This window comes from Acanthochromis polyacanthus, chromosome 17 (genome assembly GCF_021347895.1).
Source record: "Acanthochromis polyacanthus isolate Apoly-LR-REF ecotype Palm Island chromosome 17, KAUST_Apoly_ChrSc, whole genome shotgun sequence".
Taxonomy (NCBI): Eukaryota; Metazoa; Chordata; class Actinopteri; family Pomacentridae; genus Acanthochromis; species Acanthochromis polyacanthus.
In genome coordinates, this window is record NC_067129.1 from 20,231,191 (window position 1) to 20,255,882 (window position 24,692).

The 24,692-nt window shown below is 41.4% G+C and overlaps 1 protein-coding gene across 4 annotated transcripts in view; it reads right to left on the reverse strand.

Annotated features, from left to right (window-relative positions):
* The window catches only part of dscama (Down syndrome cell adhesion molecule a), a 103,201-nt gene that overhangs the window by 63,246 nt on the left and 15,263 nt on the right, over positions 1 to 24,692 (reverse strand). For all 4 annotated transcript variants that reach the window (XM_022193301.2, XM_022193300.2, XM_022193299.2 and 1 more), the window contains exons 2-3: positions 16,187 to 16,504; positions 15,900 to 16,049 (exon numbers count right to left, since the gene is read on the reverse strand). In XM_022193301.2, the coding sequence (XP_022048993.1) occupies positions 15,900 to 16,049; positions 16,187 to 16,504 (468 nt within the window). The remainder of the gene's footprint in view (positions 1 to 15,899; positions 16,050 to 16,186; positions 16,505 to 24,692) is intronic.

Here is a 24,692-nt window from a genome sequence, read left to right on the forward strand (position 1 = left end):
CTCCTTCCACTTACAGCGGAAAATAATGATATAAATATATAAATATATTTGAATAATAGCAATCGCACGATGGGGAAACAAGGAGCAGCAGGGTCAAGCTGTTTCCTAGGGAGCATTTGCTTTATACCAAGTGATGATCACAGCTCTTCCAGGATGTGTGAGTGCCGTAACTATGTCCTCATTAGAGTTTGTCTTCCTCTGGGCCCCAGCACTGTCCCGGGAGAGAGATCTGCTTAAAAGGGGTCCTCTATGCACACCGACATGCATTATACAAGCTACAAAGCTATAGTAGAATACTAAGCCATACGTTTGTACCAAGTGTTTAACTGATATCTATGTTTAAATTACAAGCAACAACAAAACACTAGCCTATGCAATTATTGCTCGGAACACCAGATATAGCATCTTTTTCTGCGAAATACATCTTTTGAGTACGCATTTTAGCTCAGGCCATTCAAAGCAAAGATGTTAAATTTACTGTTTTATTCTAGAAGTAAGAAAACTGGAAACCCCACTGACATTTACAATTAAACATACAGCTCCACATGGCCAGTGGAAGACATGCTAAATGAGAGACCGCATTGAGTTACTACAGTTAGTGGAACAGAGCCTTGACTGCATTTGACCTTGACAGTTTATATATTTATCTCTATGAACATGCAACGTGGTAGTTTGTCATTTATTTATTTTACTGGCTCCCATTCATATTTGCATTAGCAGCTGCTAATTGTCCCGGGGTTCACACTATCACTAAGGATTTGTCAGCATGTCCATAGTCCTGTAAACACCGATTCCAACCTACACAGCGGCTGTCTCAGAATGAAAGAGGTTTAAAGGGGTAATTGAGTGAGATTCTTGCATCACCCACGTCCCTTTTCTTAGATACAGTCATGTCATGTGTGTGCTCCTACTAAATGATAGCATATTCAAATGAGGATAAGGAGCTTTTGATGGAATGAGGGGGGAGAGTAGGAGATAAAAAAAAAAACGATTGTAGAAGTGGAGGAAGGAAAGCAAAGCCTGGAATGATTTGAATCTGGTAAACTGTCAGAGAGAGGGATTACCCCACCAAATCCCTGGCGAAAATAGAGGCCCAAGTTATTTACTAGCCTTACAACCAGCTGCAAACCATCTGTACTTAATTGTAAGACACAAACTTTATGAAGATCAACAAGGGATTTGGCCACAAAGCCTCTTACACTGCTGAATTGGTGTCTCTGCTTCGAGGGAGAGTATGGGAGGGTGCTTGAGACTTGTCATGTGCTTTGGAGGACATGGACTCCACTGCTCTCACTAGTCTCTCCTCTGGTCCCATCCTACTGAATTCTGAATAGTAAGAGGTGGTGTGAAGAGGCAGGGAATTAAAACATGCTTTACAAAGCATACAAGCAGCATAGACAGGAACCTAGACAGGCCAGACCAATGGGCACAGACACAAACTTACACACCCGACTGGTCATGGCCAGCATCAAAACATTTAATTGCTTTTAAGTATGAGGGCAGTCATTAGGTCCTGATTAGGCATGTAAGTGGCCTAGTGACCTACACTTACCAATGGAAATTAGCATCAGAAAGACTATCTACACTGACCATGAGATACAGGTCTAGCGCAAAACCTGCATGTGGCATTGTTTAATGTAGGTCGTTGTGCATTATGTTGTTCTTGGCAGCCATCTGAAGACAGGAGATAAGAGGTCCTGTCCAAGCCACTGAATGGCAGGTAGCCAGCTTAATCCTATTTAACAAGATCTGGGCTGAATCTGGGGTGGGGCGCGTTGGTGGGGTCACACGAGGAGTCCGTCGGGGTCAGACTGTGGCTTTGTGGGTGGTATCGTCCCAAACAGTGTGCATTTCAAAACAGCACGCATCCCACATCCTGGCCTGTGCCCATCTCTAATGAGAGTAAAACATGCATATTGAGTGCTTGTGAATGATTTAATCACACTAAAGTGCACATTCAAACACAAAACGGGCCAGCATTTTTGGAAGGAAAAACAAACAGGAGGAGAACAGGCCCTCCTCCACGAGTGCACCACTTCTAAGAAACTCACAGACGGGTCACCCAAGAATGAATATTGTGGGATCTAAGCTGCTGGCTGCTTTAACTCATTTATTTTCTTTGACTGCACTAATTCCTTCCATCTCCATATGTTAAGGGGTGGAGATGGAGGGGGGGCATGTGTGTGCGTATGGGCGTAGGGGGCGGGGTGGAGGCTGGTCAGGGATTAGGCCATCCTGTCTGGACATACGCCTCGTGTAATCACACTGGAAGTTCCTTGAGCATCTCTGTCCAGTAGGGGTGTGTGGGCCCCACGACACACCCCTATAAGAGCACCAGTCAGTTAATAAAAGCTGATTATGTTCTAGAAAACAGAGAACTGTCTAAAAGACACCAAGCAAACTCAGATAAATGGTTAATTAGGCCATTATTAACATAATAGAGAAAATGCAAAAGATTATGATTTTATGACAAAAATGTAAACTCTAAAATTCAGTTTTTGTATTCACACTTCATAATTATTCATAATTTATCATTATTCTATCATTTCAATTGTGTCCCAAGAGATTTGCTTTCCATGCTGTGTGAAGATTTGGAATAAATATGCTGATATTTGTTAATACTGCTAATAAAATTAATGAGATTAATAATGGCTTCACAACAAAGTGAACAAATCAACCAACAGCTTGCAAATAACAAATAATAATCAGTAAGACATTAACCAGACCCCCAAAACACATCCAGTCCCAGTTACATCATAACTTGTTCCAAACCTCAGCCTCTTACTGCATCCCTCCACCCTCTAACCTCTTCCACCTCTCCTCGTTAGCAGGTATAATCCCTGACGGTCCATCTGCCAGACGCCAAAGCCACAAACACAGAGCAAACAAGGCTGGAAGACGCCAGACATTATGGGGCCTCTTAGAATAGGTCGACTGATCTCTTACTCAGGTACTGTTTTTGCTCAGGCCTCACAGCGCCACAATTTTTTACACAGATAAGGAACTATTTGAGTTCCAGGAGAATGACTGTAGCTGATGAGGAGTACACCTGCATGTGGAGAGAGGAGATGTGTGTGCGCGCATATGGACCTTCTCATGTCCACCTCAAAATGTAGGCTATGAAAAAAATTGCAGCTTAAATGGTAGAAGGTTAAACAAGAACCTATTTTTTTGTAACTATATTCACATGTTTAAGGTAGTGTTGACATTCTAAACTGTAATTACAGGGATACAACGTAGCATTCAGCATCAATTTACTGTACACTATCAAAAGGGTTTCTATATAAATAACCCATCTTTTCCGTGAATTCTCCCTTTCAAACCAGAAAAAAAGCATGGTAATAAACAAAAGAAGTATGCAGCTTGTTTTTCTGATCAGCTTTTCTGTTCCGTGTGAACTGAGACCCAGCACTGTTCTAGCAACACAGCCTGGCTGACACAAAATGGCTGCCTTGGACTGAAAAGGCAGTAAGCCGGTGTAGCAGCAGCAGCAGCAGCTGCAGCAGCAGCAGTCTTGACGGAGCAAACCTTTTACCGGTCTCTTTCTTTCCTCACCCTTATTGACAGAGGATTAACAAATCGCCAGTGTAACACCACTTGATTGCTCCCCCCTCCCAATATCACCATCACACCAAGACATTTGGGTGTTGCGGTGTGACGCCGCCCCCCCAGGCCACCAAACTAGGATTAGATTGTGGAAATGTAATCCTGGTTTGGGAAGTGGTGAGGTGTGTGTGTGCGTGCGTGCGTGCGTGCGTGCGTGCGTGCGTGCGTGCGTGCGTGCGTGCGTGCGTGCGTGCGTGCGTGCGTGCGTGCGTGCGTTGTTTTGGAAAGGGGGTGGGGGTCTGAAAGGATCAAGGCAGTGGAAGACAAAGTGTAATCAGGAAGAGCGTCTACACCCCAACAATCAGACCACAAGATAAATCTAAGCAGAGGTTTAGCCACAATGTCAATTAGAACATATGTTGGGACACATTAATTGATACATGACACACTTGTGTTGGCACGCAAAGGACAACACAATTTAAAATGTTCTGTAAACGTCACATTTACACATTTAATAGATTTGTTAATTTGTCAGTAAAAGGATCATTTGTTAATTATACATGCTGTTGCATAAATGTATGTTTGTGTTGAAGTTAATTTCACTGACCTAACGTGTGACTTTGATACACAAGGCATGCTTTAAACACCACACTTACAAATACACAACAATGCTAAAATCTTTTTTTTTAAAGAATGAACAAAGCTGATCACCTGAGGAAAATGGCGTGTGTGTGTGTGTGTGTGTGTGTGTGTGTGTGTGTGTGTGTGTGTGTGTGTGTGTGTGTGTGTGTGTGTGTGTGTGTGTGTGTGTATTTATGCATGTCTTTCCTTGCATTTTAAATGGCTGCTGCCCAAGGTCACATGACCTGGTTTCCATTTTGACAATTTGTGCATGTGTGCAGGTAGAGTAGCGCGTCAGACCTGGGACACACAAAGATACACACCAGTAAACTGCACGTTACTTTAAACCTGCACCTCACTAACACTGAGAGCACAGAGGTGACAACTTACAAAAAATTAAAAGTAAAATGAAAAAAAAAGAGAAGAAACTGGCTAACGTACAGTGAGCTTAATAGCTGCTGAGAGAGAGGAGCTTATCTTCCCACCACAGCTAATATGAGCTTCTCAATTAGATGAAAGGCTCTCTCCCTTTCTCTAATTTTTTGTTCAATTTCTCCAGGCAATTTATTTAGGGTGGGGGGAAAAAAAAAAGCCAGAGCAAACCGTATTGGCTAAGCACATGGCAAGTCATAGCAAGCTCCAGCCAATCAGGCAGAGCTGACAGCGTCAACTCAGGCCCTCAGCAACAACATGACTATTTACTGTATGCAAGAGGAAAATTCTGTTTGGGGTTCATCACTGCATATCGAACAAACCATACACAAATTACATGAAATTCAAGAGTTTTAATAGAACAGTTTGCTGCATTTAATATTGCTACACTCCTACTTTAAGTGAGTGTTGGACAATGCAACTAAAAGCACAAACCTATAACAGTAATGTTATTTTCAGTGGCTGCAGAAAGAGCAGCAGCTCCGAACATGCTAATTAAACATGTTTCCTTCACTTTTTGAAGGCAGTCAGAGATATTTTTAGACAGCTCACTCTGTATTCTGCATTATGGATTAACTCGGATTATGCAAACGATGCTTCATGCGTTAACTTATCAGTTTAATTTCTTTGTCCTCTGAATTATTTTTACACAGACTCCCTCGGTATTGTATCTCTCTCAATAGTTGCCAAGTGGAACTAAAGGATTATGCAAGCATTTCCAAAAAATTAGGCTTCCTCACCTTAGACAAAATAATGTAAAGCATTTGCTGGCTGGACCAACTGAAAATTTTAAGTTAATGTTTTTACTACTGGAAGTTCACATGCAGAAAAAAAATTATTTCAAGTCATTCAATTTAAACATAAAATGTATCTTAATCAAAACACAGTAAAATCCTTTTTAATTCCACACTTAAATAATAGCAATTTGTGGTGATCATCACAATAAGCAAACCTACAATAAATATATACAGTTTTAGGTTTTATTTTATTAAATGAAAAACAATGATTAAATGCTTTTTATCATCAGCATTCCTTCCAAATTTATTCTTAAATGTAAATGAATCATAACAGAGGGAAGAAAAGAAACTAGAGGGGAAATATGAAGCTATCGAATTTTGTTTTTGGCCTTGAATATGTAATAAAATTTCTTGCCTTAATTCGTGCAAAATATTTATATCATCTTTCTAAAAAATCTTCATTGTAATTTTACAACTATGATAATGCAGCTTTTAGTTTGCCATATCTAAAGAAATGCAATGAATTTAAAACATTACATCTTTCTACTTATTTATTTGATCTTTGTTTGATCAGTCTAGTGGCTAAATTAACACTGTAATGACAGAATAATGTGACAAAAATACAAAAAAAAGTCTCCCTTTAAAATCTCCTTGAATAAACACACAAACTGTCTTTCTCAAGGCTTCTGGTCCAAACTGATTCTTAATCATCCGTTCTCACCATCTGCTCCTCCATTCTTTTACCAGAGTCAAGGTTACATATCACAGCTTGAAAAATACTGCTTGCAGGAGTGTAGCGATACATGACAGCGCACCTGGGCAACGATGGGAGGGAGACGTGGAGAAGGTGTGGGGGGGTTTTACAAATCCCAGAATGCACTCTGCATGCAACATGCATTGCTCGAGGACATCGCTTCCCCGGCTGCCCAAGACGTCCATCTATCAAGGTGATTTCCCATGGTGGCTCATCTTGGAAATACCTTTTCCACGGGTCACCTTTACACTGGCACCGGCTCCCAACTGCATTAATTCACTTCATTATTCGTAGTTTTGATTAGCGTCATCGGTGGGGTGGGGGTGTCTTCATTGGCATTATCTTCTGACAGACTTGTGGGACTGCCAAGGTTGCCGTCTTTTTCTTTACTTTGCACTTATTTATATTTCCATTCTTCTGCATTCTCCCTGTAAAGCTGTAAAATCTTCTCTACAGTCAAGATGATAGTACAGCCTACACGTAGTATTTAAGTCGGCTAATTTGCAGAAAAAGTCATCATTTATTCGATTTTATTCCTAAAACGTCTGTGAAAACAAAAGGGGAAACCATAACAATCACATGTCAGCTGGGGCGATGTGGTGATGCCCAATGACATTTAATTTCTTGCCTGTCCATTGTTATAAGAATCATCACCAGGATGTGAAACTGTGGGCCTTCACGTCATGAGTCTGCATTAAAGCCCAAGTCATGATTTTTTTTCCCTCCTCTTTCTTTCGTTTACTTCCTTGCCATAAAATGCAGCACAAACGGGGATAGAAACAGAGTTAGAGAGAGGGGATAGGGAGAGGGGGGGAGGCTGTGAATAGGCAGAGTGAGTGGCAAGCATGGACAGCCCCTCTGTCTCTCAAAGACACTGCAGCAGCTGCATGCACCCGATAAGAGCAACCATTCACAGCCAACTCCCCCTTTTCCTCCTCCTACACACCAACACACACAGCAATGCACTTTTTCCCTTTCCCTCGCTGTCTGCGTACCACACACACACACACACACACACACACACACACACACACACACACACACACACAGATGTTTATATGCACAACAACCTCTCTGCAGGTTCCTACACCGATGCCACAATTTCTAGCAGCTTTGGTCACCAGTCAAAGGTCTTTCCGGAAAATCATTTTCTCAAATTTGTCTTTAACGTCAAAGTACAGCAGATTGAGATGCCGAGGCACGGTGGAGGAATCACCTTTCTTTCTTATCACTGACAGATTCACAGCATTCACCGGTCAGCCCGGGCATTTCTGTGACTGATGGTAATCTGGCTGTGTGCTACATCTGATTTCAGCTTTGTCTGATTTAAGATTTTTCTGATTTCAGATCGTCCTATGTCACTCTGATGTTTTTGCATTCAGATGAAGATCTGTTGAAGGCCTGAAACTAATCCCCTAATACATAAGCTCCCCTTATCCTTGTACCATAATGTGTCGTGGAATTAGATGTTCTGCACCAAAATTGCAACATGCATTATGTTACCTTGTATTTCGAAGGTTGGAATGCGTCATTAATTTCCTTGCTACCTCTTTCCCATCCAGACAAAAGGTGACAACAGAGAATTATTATTATTATTTAAAATAGTTTTCCAGAAATTCAGACATGCACAACCTGCTATAAATCCCTCCCAACCCAGCCCCCTCAACTTTCAAGCCTGCGCTTTCCATACAGCTGGAGCTTTAGCTCCTTTAAAGAGAGATGCAGTTATCATACATGCACCCACACAACAAATATATATTATTTTGCCAATGTGTGACATGAGCATATATCTAATCGCTAGTGACACCCATGCCAATCACTTTCATCCACTGATAACACCCAGCCTCAAGTCCATACAGTGCACAGAATGCCTAAGTGCCAATTAATTGGTGGCTCCTTCCACGATTAGCTCATGTTGCGCTTATAGCTAATCTGTATCCTGGCAGGGAGCCATGCATGACCTGGCTCTCATCCAGGTCCAGGAGCTGTCGAAGCAGCAGCCATGAGCTAGCCCAGCACAGCGCTGATCAGCCCGGAGAAGATGTGCCAAACTGCAGCGGCACAAAGGAGACCTCACTGTTTATCAAAGATTAAGCAGTGTTTAGTATCTCTTCCCCGACCCTCCTCCTCCTTCTCCTGCCTGCCTGCCTGCCTGCCTGCCTGCGCTCAAATACACTCATGCATGCACGCACACACACTTGCCACCACCTCCAGCTCACACCCTAATTGTTCCCAGCCCTGAGAGTTTAATAAAGAACAAATTGCGGTTATTGGTGAGCAAACAGCACAGTACGGAGGTGGGAGTGTGATCATTGCAGCACCAGTGCAGGGAAGAGAGAGAAAGGGCATCAGCCAATTTAATTAATATCTCTGTCAGTCTCAGGCTAAGACTGGAACAGCAGACGATGTGGAGAGAAATGTAGTGAACACACAGAGCATGCAAGTATACGTATGTGTATTTATATGATCACATTTTCCATCTATAATGTTGCAATTGAGCATTGAGCATAACATTGATTCACTGCAGTGTAAGGTCTAGCACAATGATGCCTTCATCATATGAAATATGACTTATTAAAATTCTGAGGTGATTACTGCAGTCTGGTTTTCAGTACAGGGAGCAGTGATGCAGTGCAGCTCTATTGCTAGAAAGCTGCTCATATTGGTGTTAAATTGCGAGAGTTCTAATTATTACATTATTCGCTGTATGAAATGTGTATAAACTGTATTTCTTATTTTATCATTTGTATAGTTTATTTAATCAAGCAATGCATTTTCTTAAGTTGATGTTCTTTTATAAAGTTCTTTGCAATGTATTTTTGCTAAATTTAATTCAAATAAAAAATAAATTCAAAATCATAAGCTTTTATCATTATTCTTAATTCAATTGATCAGAGCTGCTTATCTATCTATCTATCTATCTATCTATTGTTCATTATCTCATTTTCATGCTCAGTAGGTCTGCGTGTTTCTGTTTTTTTTAACCTTATCATGCTGCTGCACGCTGTCCAGCCCAAGTGTAGCTACCCGTCATGTTCCCATAATGCTTTGTGGCAGCTGCAGCTAGATTCATGCACACAGGTATTGATTTTCTTCCCTTTTTTTTTTCCTTCAGCGCAACCCTTTATTTATCTCACTAAGCCCCTGCCACTGGGTGTGAGGAGAGAACCAGCTCGCAGCTTTTGAGAGGACACAGCGAATTCAACATGAGAGACGCTTACCACATAACCTGGATTTATTTTCATTTATCTGTTATTTATCTGCCAGCACTGCTCTGCTGCGGAGTATAATCCTACTCTGTGTGGGATGCATGTGTAGGTATGCATGTGTGTGCACGCGCGCGCGTGTGTGTGTGTATGTTTGTGCTGTCCGACCATCCGTCCATACAAACACTCCATTCTCCACAGGCCACCTGACCCATTTTTCTGTGTGAATAACAATACTCCAGCCAATCATGGGCAGACAGAATGACGAATGCTGGAAAAAGACTCTACATCCAGCCTGTCACACGTCAGAGTCCCAACCCTGCCTGTCGACAGAGCGAGGCAGGGATGGAGAGGGGAAAAGGGAGCAAGAGAGAGAGAGAGTTGGTTATGCTCTCTCTTTTCTCCCTCCTCCTCACCTCCTCTCCGTCCCCCTCTACATCTTCACCACACAGGGACCAGTAAAACCATTACCCACCCTCCCCAGCCTCCCGCTCAAGGTTGTGCTGCACCAATGGTTGCGCTTCCTACATGTATTCTAAGAAAAGGGCAAAACCGACAGCAAGCGAGCTGCAAGGCTGCTTCCAACAAAAGCCATTCATTATACCACACTACCTGTAGGCTACAACACACAGAATACAGCAAAGGATTAGCGCCAATCCCACCTTCTACACAAATGTTTACAGTAGGGCAACAGTGATAGCTGCGAAGCAGGAATGCAAATCATTTAAATGCTTATGCATAACCTTCCTTTAAATTACATTTATATTGCAGTTACATGCTCATGAAACATTTATGTAACCTGATAATGTTTTAACTGTTAACATAGCGTATCCAAACACAGCTGCCTCCAAGGACATCTCAGGGTTGACTGAGTGTAACCATAGTGACAAGGATGAATTGAAAACACACAGGTCAGCTTAGTTTTGCTTAAATCAACTGTGTAGCCCCAAACTCCACACCTCTGTGTGACTCCAAATCAGCCTGAGTTTGTAGCCGCCTTGAAATGGAGGAGGAGTGGAGGAGAAACAGTAGGCACTGTGGAAATGCATGATAGCGTCCAGCAGCCTTTTGATAGTAACTCTTGATATTTACTTCAAAGGCACATTATACACAGCCAATTAAACCGACATAGTGTGGCTGGCTCCTCTCCCTCTCGGCAATGGCTGCGGGGATCGAGACTAGCAGCAGAAATAACTCCAACACACATCCCAAATGTCAACAAACATGAAAGAAGCTGTGAAATGCACAAGATGGCTCAGCAAATAGCCAGACTGAAAGTGTTAGAGCCATCTGCAATCTCCTTAAACAACTGTCTCTACATGCTACCAAACCCAGCAAGACTGTGATGGTTACTATAAGATATTAACTGCATATCCTAAGATTATCAGTGTTGTTGTAGAAGAAATATGCACAGTGAATGTTAGATGCATGTGGACCTGTGCAATAAATTCTCTGTATGTGTATGAGAAAGTAATAAAAACAGCGGGAGCATGAATGTAAAAAAAAAAAAAAAAGAAACAGAGGAGAGATGAGGGAGGGCTGAGCAGAGCAAAGAGAATCTGTGTGATGGCTGACGGCCCTTGTGCTTAGCTCGTGTACTGAATGAAAAGAAGCCCCTGTGTGAGTGCGTGCGTGTGTGTGTGTGTGTGTGTGTGTGTGTGTGTGTGAGCGTCTCTGCAGTATGGTGCTGGGGGGTCGGCCCCCTCTCTGCCCTACTGGTGCTGAATGCAGAGCAGGCAGCATCAGGCCGAGGCAAATGACTACAAGGCCTCCTCAGTGACTGCAGCACAGGCTGCACCTGGGGAACGGCCCTGCACAGCAACACAGCCACAGCCAGACAGTCCCTCACAGTACATCCCAAAAAGTAACTCTGGGAGAAAGCACGGACATGTCAACCAGGTATGGTCCATCACTAAAATAGCTTGATGTTATTTTTCCATGTTTTCTGGTGAGCTATGCTGATGCTCCGAATCTAATCAAACACAACAATGATCTAGGCCTTTTCACCATGCACATTTTGAACAGAGAGCTCCACTTGCTACAGTATTGTAAAGTGTTGCTTCCACTGATATGGTATAGTATGAGTTAATTCTCCTAATTTAGTTCTGATCAAGATTTAGTGGCAGGATTTCACCTTTGATTGGCCCTCTGCTACACATTACAATGGTACAGCAACACCTATACACATACATATGTACACAGTTCTGTCACTCCAGTCCACTATCATACATTCTCAATGGGTACAGTTTCTTAGCACCATTTCAACATAAATCAAATATTACAAATCAGTACAAATTCTTACACATACACTACAGTTCAAACGTTTGGGGTCACTTAGAAATGTCCTTGTTTTTGAAAGAAAAGCAGTTTTATTTAAATGAAGAAAACATTAAATGAATCTAGACATTGTTAATGTGGTAAATGACTATTCTAGCTGGAAACGATGATTTTTAATGGAATATCTACATAGGAGTACAGAGGAACATTTCCAGCAACCATCACTCCTTTTCTAATGCTACATTGTGTTAGCTAATGGTTCTGAAAGGCTAAGTGATGATTAAAAAACCCTTGTGCAATTATGTTAGCACATGAATGAATGAAAAGTGTGACTGCAAACTTTTGAACAGTAGTGTACATATCTTATTATTAAATCTAAAAATAAATAACACAAAACACAAATACTTCTGTTGTACATGCCCTCACACAAAAAGGTGGAAACTGCCACAAACCCAAGTGCAAATCAAGATGGTAAATCGATCTAAGCTTTAAACAACCTTACCAAAATGAACAAAAAGAGACAAAAATGAGTGAAAGCAGATGTCCACTGCTAAGAGATAAAGGTGGTTATCTCTCAAGTCTCAATATGCTGTGTAAGTTTATATTCATTTTGTGAAACTAAAAACAAACTAAAAACAATCTTTGCTTTCTTCACTCCTGTTTGTAACTGATGTTAAATTATTTTATTTTTCTTTAATCTTTATTTAACCAGATAAAACCCATTAAGATCAGGATCTCTTTCACAGGGTGACCTGGCCAAAAGGTCAGCAGCACACAACATAAAAACAATAACAAGGAGGTGACAGTATAAGTTAAAAGATACAATTTTGAAGGTACAATAGTGTTTTACAATAACAAGTGCTGTCACACAGACAACAAACAAGACTTTAAGATTACTTAAAGATTAAGATTACCAAATATCCCCTTCTCATTTGTCCTGACCTCTGATGACTGTTTGGCCTGTTGACAAGGACTAGGTCTGCTGGTGAGGCAGGAGGCGGCTGTCTGATACACAGTTTCGTTAATGTGATGATCTGAACATGTTGGTTGCACCTTTTACAGCACATTTGTGAAGTGAAATATGTCACAGTGATCCCATACTTATATTATATCAATAAACTGCTTTTCCTGTTTTCCTTTCAATGAAGTAAGTGAGCAGCAAAGTATATATGTATCAGTGGGCAAAACCCATCATAATCAGTAGGACTTGATTGGCTCTTCTCTCTACACTATGAGTGAAATCCTCTTTATCCCTGACTGACAGTTTGCAGCTTTTGCTCTGGTACAATGCTTCAACTCTTTTTAATACCCACATAAACAGACAATATGTTTGCAAGCATTCACTGCACGTAGGAAACACATACCAGCTTCTATACAAAAGTTAGTACAAACTTGATATAATATAAACCTAAAACACTTGCCAGCTCTGTCATTTCTTATACTTCAGTGACATTGTTAAAACGGTTTCACTGGACAAAGAGACTGATAAATGCAGGCATCCTTGTAAGGACATACTAGACTTTGTCTACACACATTTGGGTGCACAATTTTTCATAATAAAAGTCAGGTGCTCATACAAACACTGCCTTCTCCAAACTGGCCAAGAAAATGTGCTTTCCCCAACAATGTTGTGAGCTTATATGGACTAATTCATACAGCAAAAAGCTTCATATTAACTCTAGACCTTCAGATGAAGCTCAGAATATGTACATCCATCCATTGTCTATATACCGCTTAATCCCTCAATACTTAGACCAGTGATCTGTCCACGGTGTCCCCGGCCTTCACCCTGTCACAGGGCTACGCATACAGACAAACAAGCACACTCACATTCACTCACATTAACACTTACTGATGATTTAGAATTATCAATTAACTTCAGCATGTTTTGCCAGGCCAGAGAACCTGGAGAAAACCCACATACACACAGGGAGAACTTGCAGAAAGATCAGGACGCAAACCGGGGGTCTTCTAGCTGCAAGGCGATGGTGCTAACCACTGTGCAGCCCGTTTAGAAAATATTTTACGCTAAATTTAAGCGCCAAAACGATGCCCCACATCATTTAGGTAGGAGCATTTTAAGAGCAATCTCTTGATGGCCAATAGAGACAGAAGGGATTATAACAGCAAGAAAAAACTGTTGCAGTGTTTGCACAGGCTACAAAAGTTAAATTGTAAAACAATAGATGACTTAACTAACAAGTTATTCATTTGGTCCTGACTTTTCCAAGTTGGTGAAAATGAGAAAATGTGCCCAACCCTGTGAAATAACTGAAATTGTTCCCAAAGCAAACTGAAGACAATCTACTTGTAACTGTCAACTGGCCCACTTCATTAGCAGGTATTATCTTCTAGTCCCAGTAACACAACAAAGCTGTAAGACTAAATGCATGAAATAGTTATGTTCAGCAGCAGTTCAGTTAAAACAGTGGACCACTATAAAGCCGCTATATCAGACAACTATGCTTCACTGTTGCTTTTACTGGATGTCCTGACTGAATGCATTTTTCATCATAATTTCCATTCTTTTCTAATGGACATGGTTCTTAAAGTGCTTCTTTGTTGGTCTACCCTGCAACAACTCAAAAAGGCCCAGTCCAGTGAGACTTACAGAGGGCCTGTCTGACGGGTCCTGCACACCATGCTACACCTGCAACTGAAGAAATGCGGTCAATTATTCATGTCAGAGGCAGAAAAGCTACATTTCACCAAGTTTTTTGTTTAAAGTCCAAGTGTTGATATTATTTCTTGTCATCAAATATTAAAATGCTGCAGGTCGGTCATCGAGATGAGGGGCTGAGCTATCTTGCTTTGTGCTGTCAGTTAGTGTGCATATAGATTTGTGCACACACACACATAGTGCACTTAAAACGTGTGTAGCAGAGGATGAGGGGAATGGACGGTGCGTCAGTAGGATGCGTGCACTGAAACGTGAATAAAGACCATTTGCTCATGGATTCATAGGCTTCCGTCATCCATAATTTAGAATGGAGAAGAGCAGTGGATTGGTGGCTGGAAGATTTTTCTGACAGCGTTTACATGGCTGATGGGTACAGATGGGATGATTTCTACAGCTCTAGATAAACACTTTGTTTTGACAGAGCAGAACATTTTCGGTAAAGATAACGAGTGGAAAAGGTTGCAAGTTCTTAAAGATCAGGTATTCCAAAAGTATGTTCCAACTTGTAGCCATGCTTAAAAGAATAAAAAAAATCTAGCAAAAAGACCAAATAAACAAATACATCCAAATGAGAAGTGCAACAGTGTGGGGATTTAACCCTTGTATATGCCTGTGTCTGAAACCATGCTTGCAGCAAATCCATTTATGGACAATTAAGAGATTGCTATAGATTTCAACATGGCCGATTGCGCCTCAGCGGACAAATGTGAAACGTCAACAAAAAAAACAAAGCATCCACTAGCCAGCATTTGCCCTCCATCCAAAAACAAAATGACATTAGCTCTTGTCTATTGAGTTTGCTAAATGCCCCACATAAAGTGAATTTGCCCCCCAGGGCTGGGAAACAATCACGCAGCCGAGCGTTCCATTTAAGTGATTTGAATGATCGGAGCGCTGCAGTGCTTCCTATCAGCTAGAGAAATGGGTCAATACACTGAGACTAAGTGACACGGCTGGCAGCCTGCGCTCTCGTGGAAGACCGGGCAGAGGAAGAGGAGCGGGACCTCGCTGTCATTGGGTCAGACAGAAATGGAAACACACACATACAAACAGGCGCATGAACACCCACACACACACACACACACACACACACACACACACACACGCACGTGCACACAACAAATGACAAGGCCTCAAAAGACACGCACTTCTGTTCATCTCATGACAAACACAACTTGTAATTGTCATTTGGCCAGGACAAACTTCAGTTACGGCACCACAGTGTAATATTTATCAACAAAACTAGGAAAACATCACACAAAAGTTCCAATGTTAATCATGCAGCGTTTCTCCAAAGCTTATGTTTCCCATGAACTGAGCAGAAATCCCTTTTTCTACAAGTCCTTTTTCTTTTTAACACAATCTTTTCACTTATTCTATCCTAATAATGGCAAGAAAGCTTAACTGATAATCCTTTTTGGTACAATAAACAATCTGACCACAGCAGACGTTATCTAAATGTCACTTGACAATCTATGATACATCAATAGGAATCTTATAAGAACAACACAACTAAAGGCAATCAAGACCCTCATCAGTTACCAAATATTTAGTCGAATTCAAACTTCCAGTTGAGTTCACTTGGACTTTCACCTTTCAGACATTATGAAGTAGTTACTGCAGTAAAGAAAGACACTATGACTTACTTTCAGCGTTGATTGACATTGTGTCTTTCTCCCAGGACACAACAGTGATGTAGGCCTCCACTGAGGCAGGGATAATGCACTTGAAGACCGCCACATTGCCTCTCATAGCTTTTTGGTCCTCCACCCGAACAGTGTAGGGCTCTCGTAGGACTAGGAGGAGGGACAGAGAGGTGTGTTGTGTATAGCATGGAAAACTGCTAACACTGGGATAAGACAAGCAGCTTCTTATGATGGACTTTAATTGTTTAGGTTGCAACAGGTGTTAGTCAAGAAAAAAGGAAACTGACCAGCCTTAATGTGGACATCTTGGCTCCTGATTCTCCCTGAGGGGTTCTCCGCTGTGCAATAGTAGGTGTTGTCGTGGATGAGTTTGCTGAAGCTGGAAGGGGGGATGTGGAAGATCTGAAGGGTGCCATTGGGGTGCACGTGGCGAATCCCTGGCACATCATAGATCTCCTCGCCGGTGGCCAGGTACCAGCGCAGTGAGACAGGGGGCACGCCTGCGGCGGGACAGGGCACCGATGTCCCTGTGGTGCTGGCAAACACTACCTCTTGCACAGATGCATTGACAAAATATAAGCTGGAACGTAGATCTTCACAGAAAACTGCAGGGACAGAAATGAGAATACAAAAAAATGTTAGGCAAGTAATTAGAGAGTTTTTGCTTTCTATTAAACCCTGAACATTGCATGGTAAGTCTTGAAATAATTAATGACAAACTGTAGACGCTATTGCTAAATCCCAACACACGACTGAATAACTATTATATCTGACACAACTGGGCTCTCCTGCATCTCTGTTTCCTTGTGTTTATCCCAGGCTGACCACGGAACTGTTTGTGCTCACTGCAGTGGAGGGAGGTGCAGGAGAGCCTCTTGTTGTCTTATAAGGAGACATTGCAGCAAAGCTCTCGGAGAGAAGCAGTAGAATATCAGAGCTAGCAGAGAGCGAGCCACACAGCATTCACATCTGTAGCCACACCCTTCCTCTAAACATCTGTATATGACACAGAACACCGAATGTGAAACAATCAATCAACTATTCTGGTAATCAATTCTGTGCTTAACTCATTTAACTAGCAAAAATTTTGAGAAAAATGCCAAATATTATCTGGGTCTAACTTATTACACAAACAAAAATCATGACATACAGAACAAAACAAGACATTTAATGTTTGTCCACTTGAACTACAGGAAAGTCATAATCGTTGTCGGCACTAATTAAAAATCGACAACGGCAAATACACACCAGTAATGTTTTCAGGAAAGTAGTGAGCTCCTTAGTAGCTTCAGGGGCCATTTTTCAAAAGTACAGGCCTTTCTTGATAAATGAACAAAGGAAAAACTCATCATTGTTTAAGTGTAACTAATCTTTCTGAGCAGTATATGTTTTCAAGGTTCTACTTTGCTTGTTTTTTTCAGGATTTCTTTCTCTTTTTGTTTACACTGACATAGTAAAACATCAATACATTCTGTCCTGACAAACCAAATTTCACCTATAGTACGCGTTCAACAAAATTAAAAGCTATCACAGCTTCCATAGCATGTAAAATGTTTCATTTTGAATCTAATTAAGTAATGTATCATGATAACAATTATAATGTTGCTGTGGTGTCAAACGCTCACTGAGAATCAGTTTCCAGAATTACAATTTGGATATTGGCAAAAACAATACAGCCCTAAAAGCTGGTATGCAGTCAATTTGTCATGTTCATTTACACAGTCTGCAGCAGAAGATGTTTCCAAGTCATCTTAACTAATGAAGCAAGTCAATGTAATGCGATGCACTTCCCTGTAGTAAGTTACTGCTCTGAATAAAAACTGACAGTGCAACTCAGTGCTGTAATGGACAGCCCACACTGTCGGCATGCAGCCAGGATATGTATACTGGCTAGATACCAAGCTAGGGAGGAGGAATTGTTTAAAACATCCAGTGCAAAATAAAGTCTTAAAATGAGACAACAGATCTGTGTCTATACAACATTTATATAAAGAATAATCTTTGAGGGCCATTGCTATCACTTATTGCAGTTATCATCTGTCTCTGCCTTTTAGACTTTCTGTGCACTAAACTGAAAGGTGCCAGTACATCCAACAACAGTGTCTGTTGCTTTTAATGACAAGGAATGACTCCAAGACAACAACATTCTTAGGTTGCTCTGTTATAAAAAGTAATTGTGACACAACAAAAAGGACATTTATTGAGTATCTTATCTGTTTTTCTTTGTGGTTTGTGTGTTGTCATTATAAGCTTTTCCATTCTTCCTATCAATTCACAAATTGCTGACACCTAAGGACTATATTTTATTTTATTTTATTTTATTTGCCAGGCACCAGTTTATTCATAAACACATGATCAAGAAATGCCTGTTTCAGGCCAGTTGTAAGTACAAAAGCGAACATAAAAATGTTTAGTCCAGGTGTCCATTCAAATCAAGCCTGTGCACTCTTTTAAAGCTTTAAATTCTCTGCAAAATTTACATATTAATGGCAATGATTCTGTTGCTTTGTGTGTGTGTTTTTTTTACTGATTTCCACAGTTTAGGCTGATACACAGTGCCTAAGAGAGCTAAACACGTAAGCGAAGAAAACACACACAAATCTACAAAGTGCAACCAAATGAAGAAACTGTCTAAACTTATTTACAACGCAGATGCAACATAATACAATGCAAGCTGTAAATGTCTGATTTGAATGCCCTGTACTTGACTTGTTGCAGCGCATTAAGCTAAGGGGCAGCAATGTCATCTCATAACAGCAAGATACCAGCTGTGATGAAGTCGGTAGCTAAAACAATAAAGATTCAGTTTGACGAAATTTAATTTCTAAAGAGCCATACAGAGATGATAATGGGAAACAGAACAAAGAACACAGTGGCAAATTGCAGGCTGCAGCTCTGATGCTGCTGCTGAAATACTGCCTCCTTGCACCTTTGTGTTGTATTTAAACAAAATATGGGCTGTTAAATGTGCTGTTGATGTATGTGTGATTGAAATTAGTTCTGCCATCTGCCGGGCAACAACAAACAAAGCAAAAAATTTTATCTTTATAATAATTCCACATTCCACATCGTTATAAAGCTGCTGCAGGAACAGCCACTGTCAGTCACCTACTGTAAATATTTCAGGAATCTCTACAGTCTCTTCTCTCTGCTAATGTGGGCTCCCTCCTCCTGTTGCCAGCTTGCTTGCCTGCGCGACAGCTGCCAATCCCCCCTCCCCGGAGACCAAACATTTTAGCGCTTCATAAATTCCTAATGAGCGTTCTCAAGTCACCGGCCACTTCCACCCACTGGTCGTTCAACCTGTTACGACAAACAAACACTGCGGTGTACACATGTTTCTGCACATTTCTAGCTTCACTCACTTCACACATCCAGTACTCAGAGGGCCAGGCCTGGAGGTGTTGAAAAGCAAACGGCTGCAGTTGTCAACAGCTACAAGACTATAGTTTTTTATTCACGAGGTTGCAAGAAAAGGCAGAGATGCCATGACACACAATTCTGCTGTGCAGGATATTTTTATTGATTGCCAGTTTGCTCATGCTGAAACCTGAACATTAACTGCCTCAAGCCACCGATTGCGCAGATATTCTTCAGCTTTAATTGTTGACAGGTTCTATCACCCCATTACTCAAATTTCCCTGCATTCGTATAAACACTGATAACCGTATGATTACAGTGTGGTTCCTAACTGTTTGGCTGCTGATCCATCATCTGTTTGATGGTTCATTTAAAATTTGATCTGTGCTAATTATAAAACTTTGTACGTTTGTCATTTCATTTCTCATAATGATTGTGTTCAGCAGCAAAAAGAGCTGTAATATAGCAGCATAAATAAAGTACATGCACAGCAAAGCAACAGCAAACAGGCCAAAAACGTTACATACAGGCATAATAAATAATTTAGAATTTTTCTCTATCCGTAATGATACATGGAGAACTGCTCAGGGGTTAATTTACAGCCATGTAATCACACAGAGTAACAGCTTGTCAGTGTTTTTTTTCAAGTAGCAAAATCTGCTATCAAGAAGATCATAAAATCCCAGCATCTGTTATGAATAGCAGGGAGCTCGACTGTTTTATGTGAACGACTGTTTCACCACAGTTAATTTGCTTCCAAAACAGACACATTGGCTCTCTCCATCTGCATACATTTCTAATAATGATCTCTCAAATACCGGGCCTTATGGCCCTTGCGAAAACACACAAAATCAGGAATGTCTGTTACTGGGATGCTACTTCACTTCTTGTAAAGTTGTTCTAATACAGAGACTACTGAGAAGGAAACAAGCTATTACAGCTCTTAAGGCCATAGTATAGATTTTTTTTTAACAGAAAAAGAAGGTTAAATATGTGGTGGGGTCGAAGCTTTAGTCAGAAATTGAGCTTTTAAATGAAAGAATAACGCCTCACAGTGACGGATCATAAATAAAACAAACATACTAGATAGAATTTAGATGCTAGTCCTATCTACTCAGATTAAACTGTTAATATTCAAATAGTATATTCATATTAAGTTACCTCCACAGTACAGTAAGACTTTGCTATAATTGTATATCTAAGGATGACTGTCTAAATGAGAGCAAACAATCGTTGTGCAGCCTTTGGTCTGAGTGTGTTTAAAATGTGGCCGAGTGATGAGGAGAAGAGAAGAGAAGAGAGGAGAGGCGTCTCATAACTACTTTTGTCTCAATCCGCTTTGCACAGACTCATAAAAAATTGAGCTCTCCGACCGCCTCCACCACCACCACCCATTTCTGGGTGACTGATTCCTTCAGATGAGAAAGCTTGATGGACGCAAAACCCTGCCAGATCCCAATAGTTCAGCGAGATACAGTGGGAGTGCATTTATTTTTCAGTGCAGGGCCAAGGAAAACAGTAAGGATGGGGATGGGGCTGAGTGGGGAGGTGGGAAAGCTGGAAAGCACTCAGACAGTGACACGCAGGCCGCTGTTAACAGAGAGACAGGAAGAAAACGTAAAGAAAAGGGAGAAGTATAGAAGGTCAAAGACATGCTCCGTTTTCATTCCTCTCCCTCTGCACCTCATTTTCCCCGCTCTGTTTTCTCTGTTTGTATTAGTCTATAACCTTCATCTCTCCTTCACACTCCACTGACCCTGCCTCTCACATTCAGATATGCTCCACCTTTACACAAGAAAACAGGTACTAAAAAAAAAAAAAAGCAATGCATGAAGATGGACTCCTGATCTGTATTTATCATCCACTGGACTTTTCAGCAAACAGTGCAGTAAATGTATAGAAAGCAACACATATACCCTGCTCTGTCCTGATTATGGAGTAAAGAGGACTGTTTGTTCAGACTAAAACAATCTGCCTTTATTACACGTTAATCTACTTGGACCATTCAGCTAGTAATGTATCTGAACCAATTTATTACTACACTCCACACATCTAATCCATATGACTCTTCGCTGAGAATTATCTAATAAAGCAGACATTACATAAACATAATTTCCATTTGGGGGGGCATGTTATTTGAATATTCAGTTGTAAATTAACAGCCCAAGACAATTTATCATAAAGCATGCTTGCAAGCAAAGGAGACAGTATGTGGGAGGCTGTTGGCTGTCATCAAGTGTGTTTGTGTTCACCACCGTTAAATAATAATCTCATTAACGGCTGTCATGAAATAGTAAGATGTAACACATACAAATGCACATCTCGCAGATATGTAACACGTAGTTTTTGCAGAGGGATGAAGCACACTTTTGAGGCTCTATTGATAATAGTTGGAACACACGAGTAAGATCAAAACAAGAGCTCGCCCAATCTTGAAACGGGAGATGAAAGATTTATGTGGACCCTATCGATAGTCAGTCAGCAGTCAGCCTGGTTGGTAGATAAAGGCTGCAGTCTGCAGCAACACTTTGGTCTGTATCTCATAGGATTTCTGTCCCCGATGATAGTGCTGCTTCTCTCAATCGTACTTAAAATGAATAATCTGCTTTAGATGCTGCAACTGCTTATTGGATAGACCTGAAAACTATGATTGAACTGCTAACATCCTTTCATTTCTAGTTCAAATCCATGTCCTCTCGCCACATTATACATGTGTTTTTAAAATAATACAAGTTGTTGCTAGCTTATTTTTATACATATTTCTTCATTTGTACGAACTATATAAATCTTTAAATGTATTCTGACTCAGTTCCCTTGGTATGGCTTTGGCACTCACACACACATACCATTACAACATTATGCTGAAGGAACACCAACCCACCCCCATGCCCATCATGCCCACACACACACACACATGCTCCCTCTAACAGCCACCACATGCCAGCCTTTGCCAGAGCCTGTCTTAATCGACATCAGTTTTCCCTGAGCCAAAACCACAAAGAGGAAAAAGTGATATTGTTCAATTATGAATCCCACACATGTATAATAGATGGACTCTCTTTTTTGTGTGTTTTCTGTCTTAGCAATTCCCAGAGGAGAGGCAAGGGGGAGAGGGGTCCTGTTGGGTTAGTGAAGTCGGTGTCTTCTTCTTGCTGCGTGAAATAATGCTTGGCACAGTCCCAGATGTCAGCACCTATTGGTGGCAGGCCCTGCTGAAGCCTCTAACCGTAGATTGCAGGTGACTCCTCATGCAATCTTCCCTTTGTGGAGCCTCTGCTACTACGTTTGGAGCTCAAGGGCACCAGACATGCTTCGGTCAAGGGCAGTGCACGCAGGCTTGTCAAAAGGATGTGTGTGTGTGGGGTGGGGGGGCGTTAATGTCTGAAAGCCCATAAACACAGAGACTGACATGGTTTGGCTGACAAGCGAGGCAGCATGGAGTTAATACAGGTAGAATTGTTTCTCAGTCAGCTTGCCACCATTATGGCGTATGTGAAGTGGGAGACACTTTCATATGGAGATGTTTCATACATCAAGATACTAGAAAAAGCAACCAGCACTTTCTGAAAAGATCAGATGTATTATCATTTCTCCAAATAACAAACAAACCATTTATATTCGCTGTAGTGTGTGTTCTGTAAGGATTGTGATCCTCCTCTCTGACAATGCCAATCAGTGGTTGCTTCTAAACCACCCAGGCAATTTATTTAAGTAAATGTCTGATCAATACAGGTCCCACTAACACACAACATAAATAGGCCTATGCATTAGCCTATGCATTAGCCCACTGATGTGTCAGGGGCTTTTTGCTCAGCCTGTGTTTGTCTCAACCAAACACCATTAATCAACTATACCTGAATGCTTTTGAAAGCTTCTTGTTTTCTTGTTGAAAAAATCATTGATGTTTTATTATATTTCATATTATCCCGGTTGACTGCTTGGCTTTCTGGAACAATGGCTGGATTTTCACCCTTTCTTCTATGATTTTATCACACTGAATTAGCTATTAGCCACAACATGTCTTTTTTGCTCAAGGCTACTAATCCATTTAAACATTGGAGTCTGATTGGCTTTCAGCCACAGTGTGGCCCTCACCAGGTCAGAGATCTCTGTGGCACTCCAACGGGCACCAGGGCATCAAGACATTAGGGCAACTCCACTGGGGCAAACAAGCACTGAGCCACACTGACAGCTCATGGCAGGCGATGCAGGTAATTAAGGCACAGCTCTGCAGAGACCGCCTAGGGAGGGGAGTGTGGGGGCTGGGGGAGTGGAAAAGGGGGCTGGATAGGGAGCGGTGGGGATGGGGTGGAGGACAGAACGGCCTTATGATGACAGTGAGTAAGCATCCAACCCCCCTCTACCCCCACAACCTCCAGCCCCTCCTCTGTTGCCCTAGGGGCTTACACAATAAGCGGTAAAGAGAAGTGCTGTGCTGAGCCGAGATGCACACATCCAAGAACAGAGTCCCCTCACTCTCCCAAATCACCAGCGCCCAATTTGCCCTCATGAATAATGTTGAGCGGTGCGCTCAGTGCCATGCAGCCACTATGTAAAACCAATGATACCCTCCTCTGATGTCAACTCTCTGGAGGGTGAGAAAAGAGTCACTGTGGAGTGGGTTAGTTGCTGCATATGAACGCTCATTTACATGAGCACCAACAGAAGAGGAGGGAGTTCCCACATACTGGGTACTTTGAAGACCTTAATCAGTTACATCACCAAGGCAGAAATGGACAAATGCTGCAAATCGACTGAGACAGTTGGGGAGAGAGGAAATAAAATAAATGCAATGGCCATGGAGTAATGAGAGGAGAAAGTCCTATGAGTGAGTATACAAACTCTAACTGCTGCTGCACTGACACTAATACGTAAAAGCATATTAGGAGGGGGAAAAAAGCCATATGAGACATTCATAATGCTCCATTACCCTTCATAAGTAACACAGCATTGAAATGATAGCATTCAACCGATGTAGCAATTTCTAATTTTAATCCACATCAATATCAAAGTGTGAATCAGGGTCTGATGTAGACGATGACCACTTCCCAGAGAGCCGGAGCCAGAAGTTAGCTCACATACTGCATTACAGAGTTAACTCAGGCTACATTCACAATAATTCCCCAGTTTACTACAGAGTTTTTAAACAAAAACAACCTCCATTCAGAGAAGCTTTTTAGCTCAGTTTCAGAAATAATCTCTGTGCATACTAACATACCTGAAAACACACATTACATGATTGTTCACATACTGTAGATATCTCAGTGTAAACAGGAAGTATGGTTGCATTGTTAGAGAAGGCAATGGTGAAAAGTAAGATTCCCAAAACTGCACAACAGTTCAAAACAGAGACAACAGGTCAGAGACCACTGTTTAGAAACCTACAAGAAAATTACCCTGATTCTCACATGACTTGTTGCATCAGTGGATATT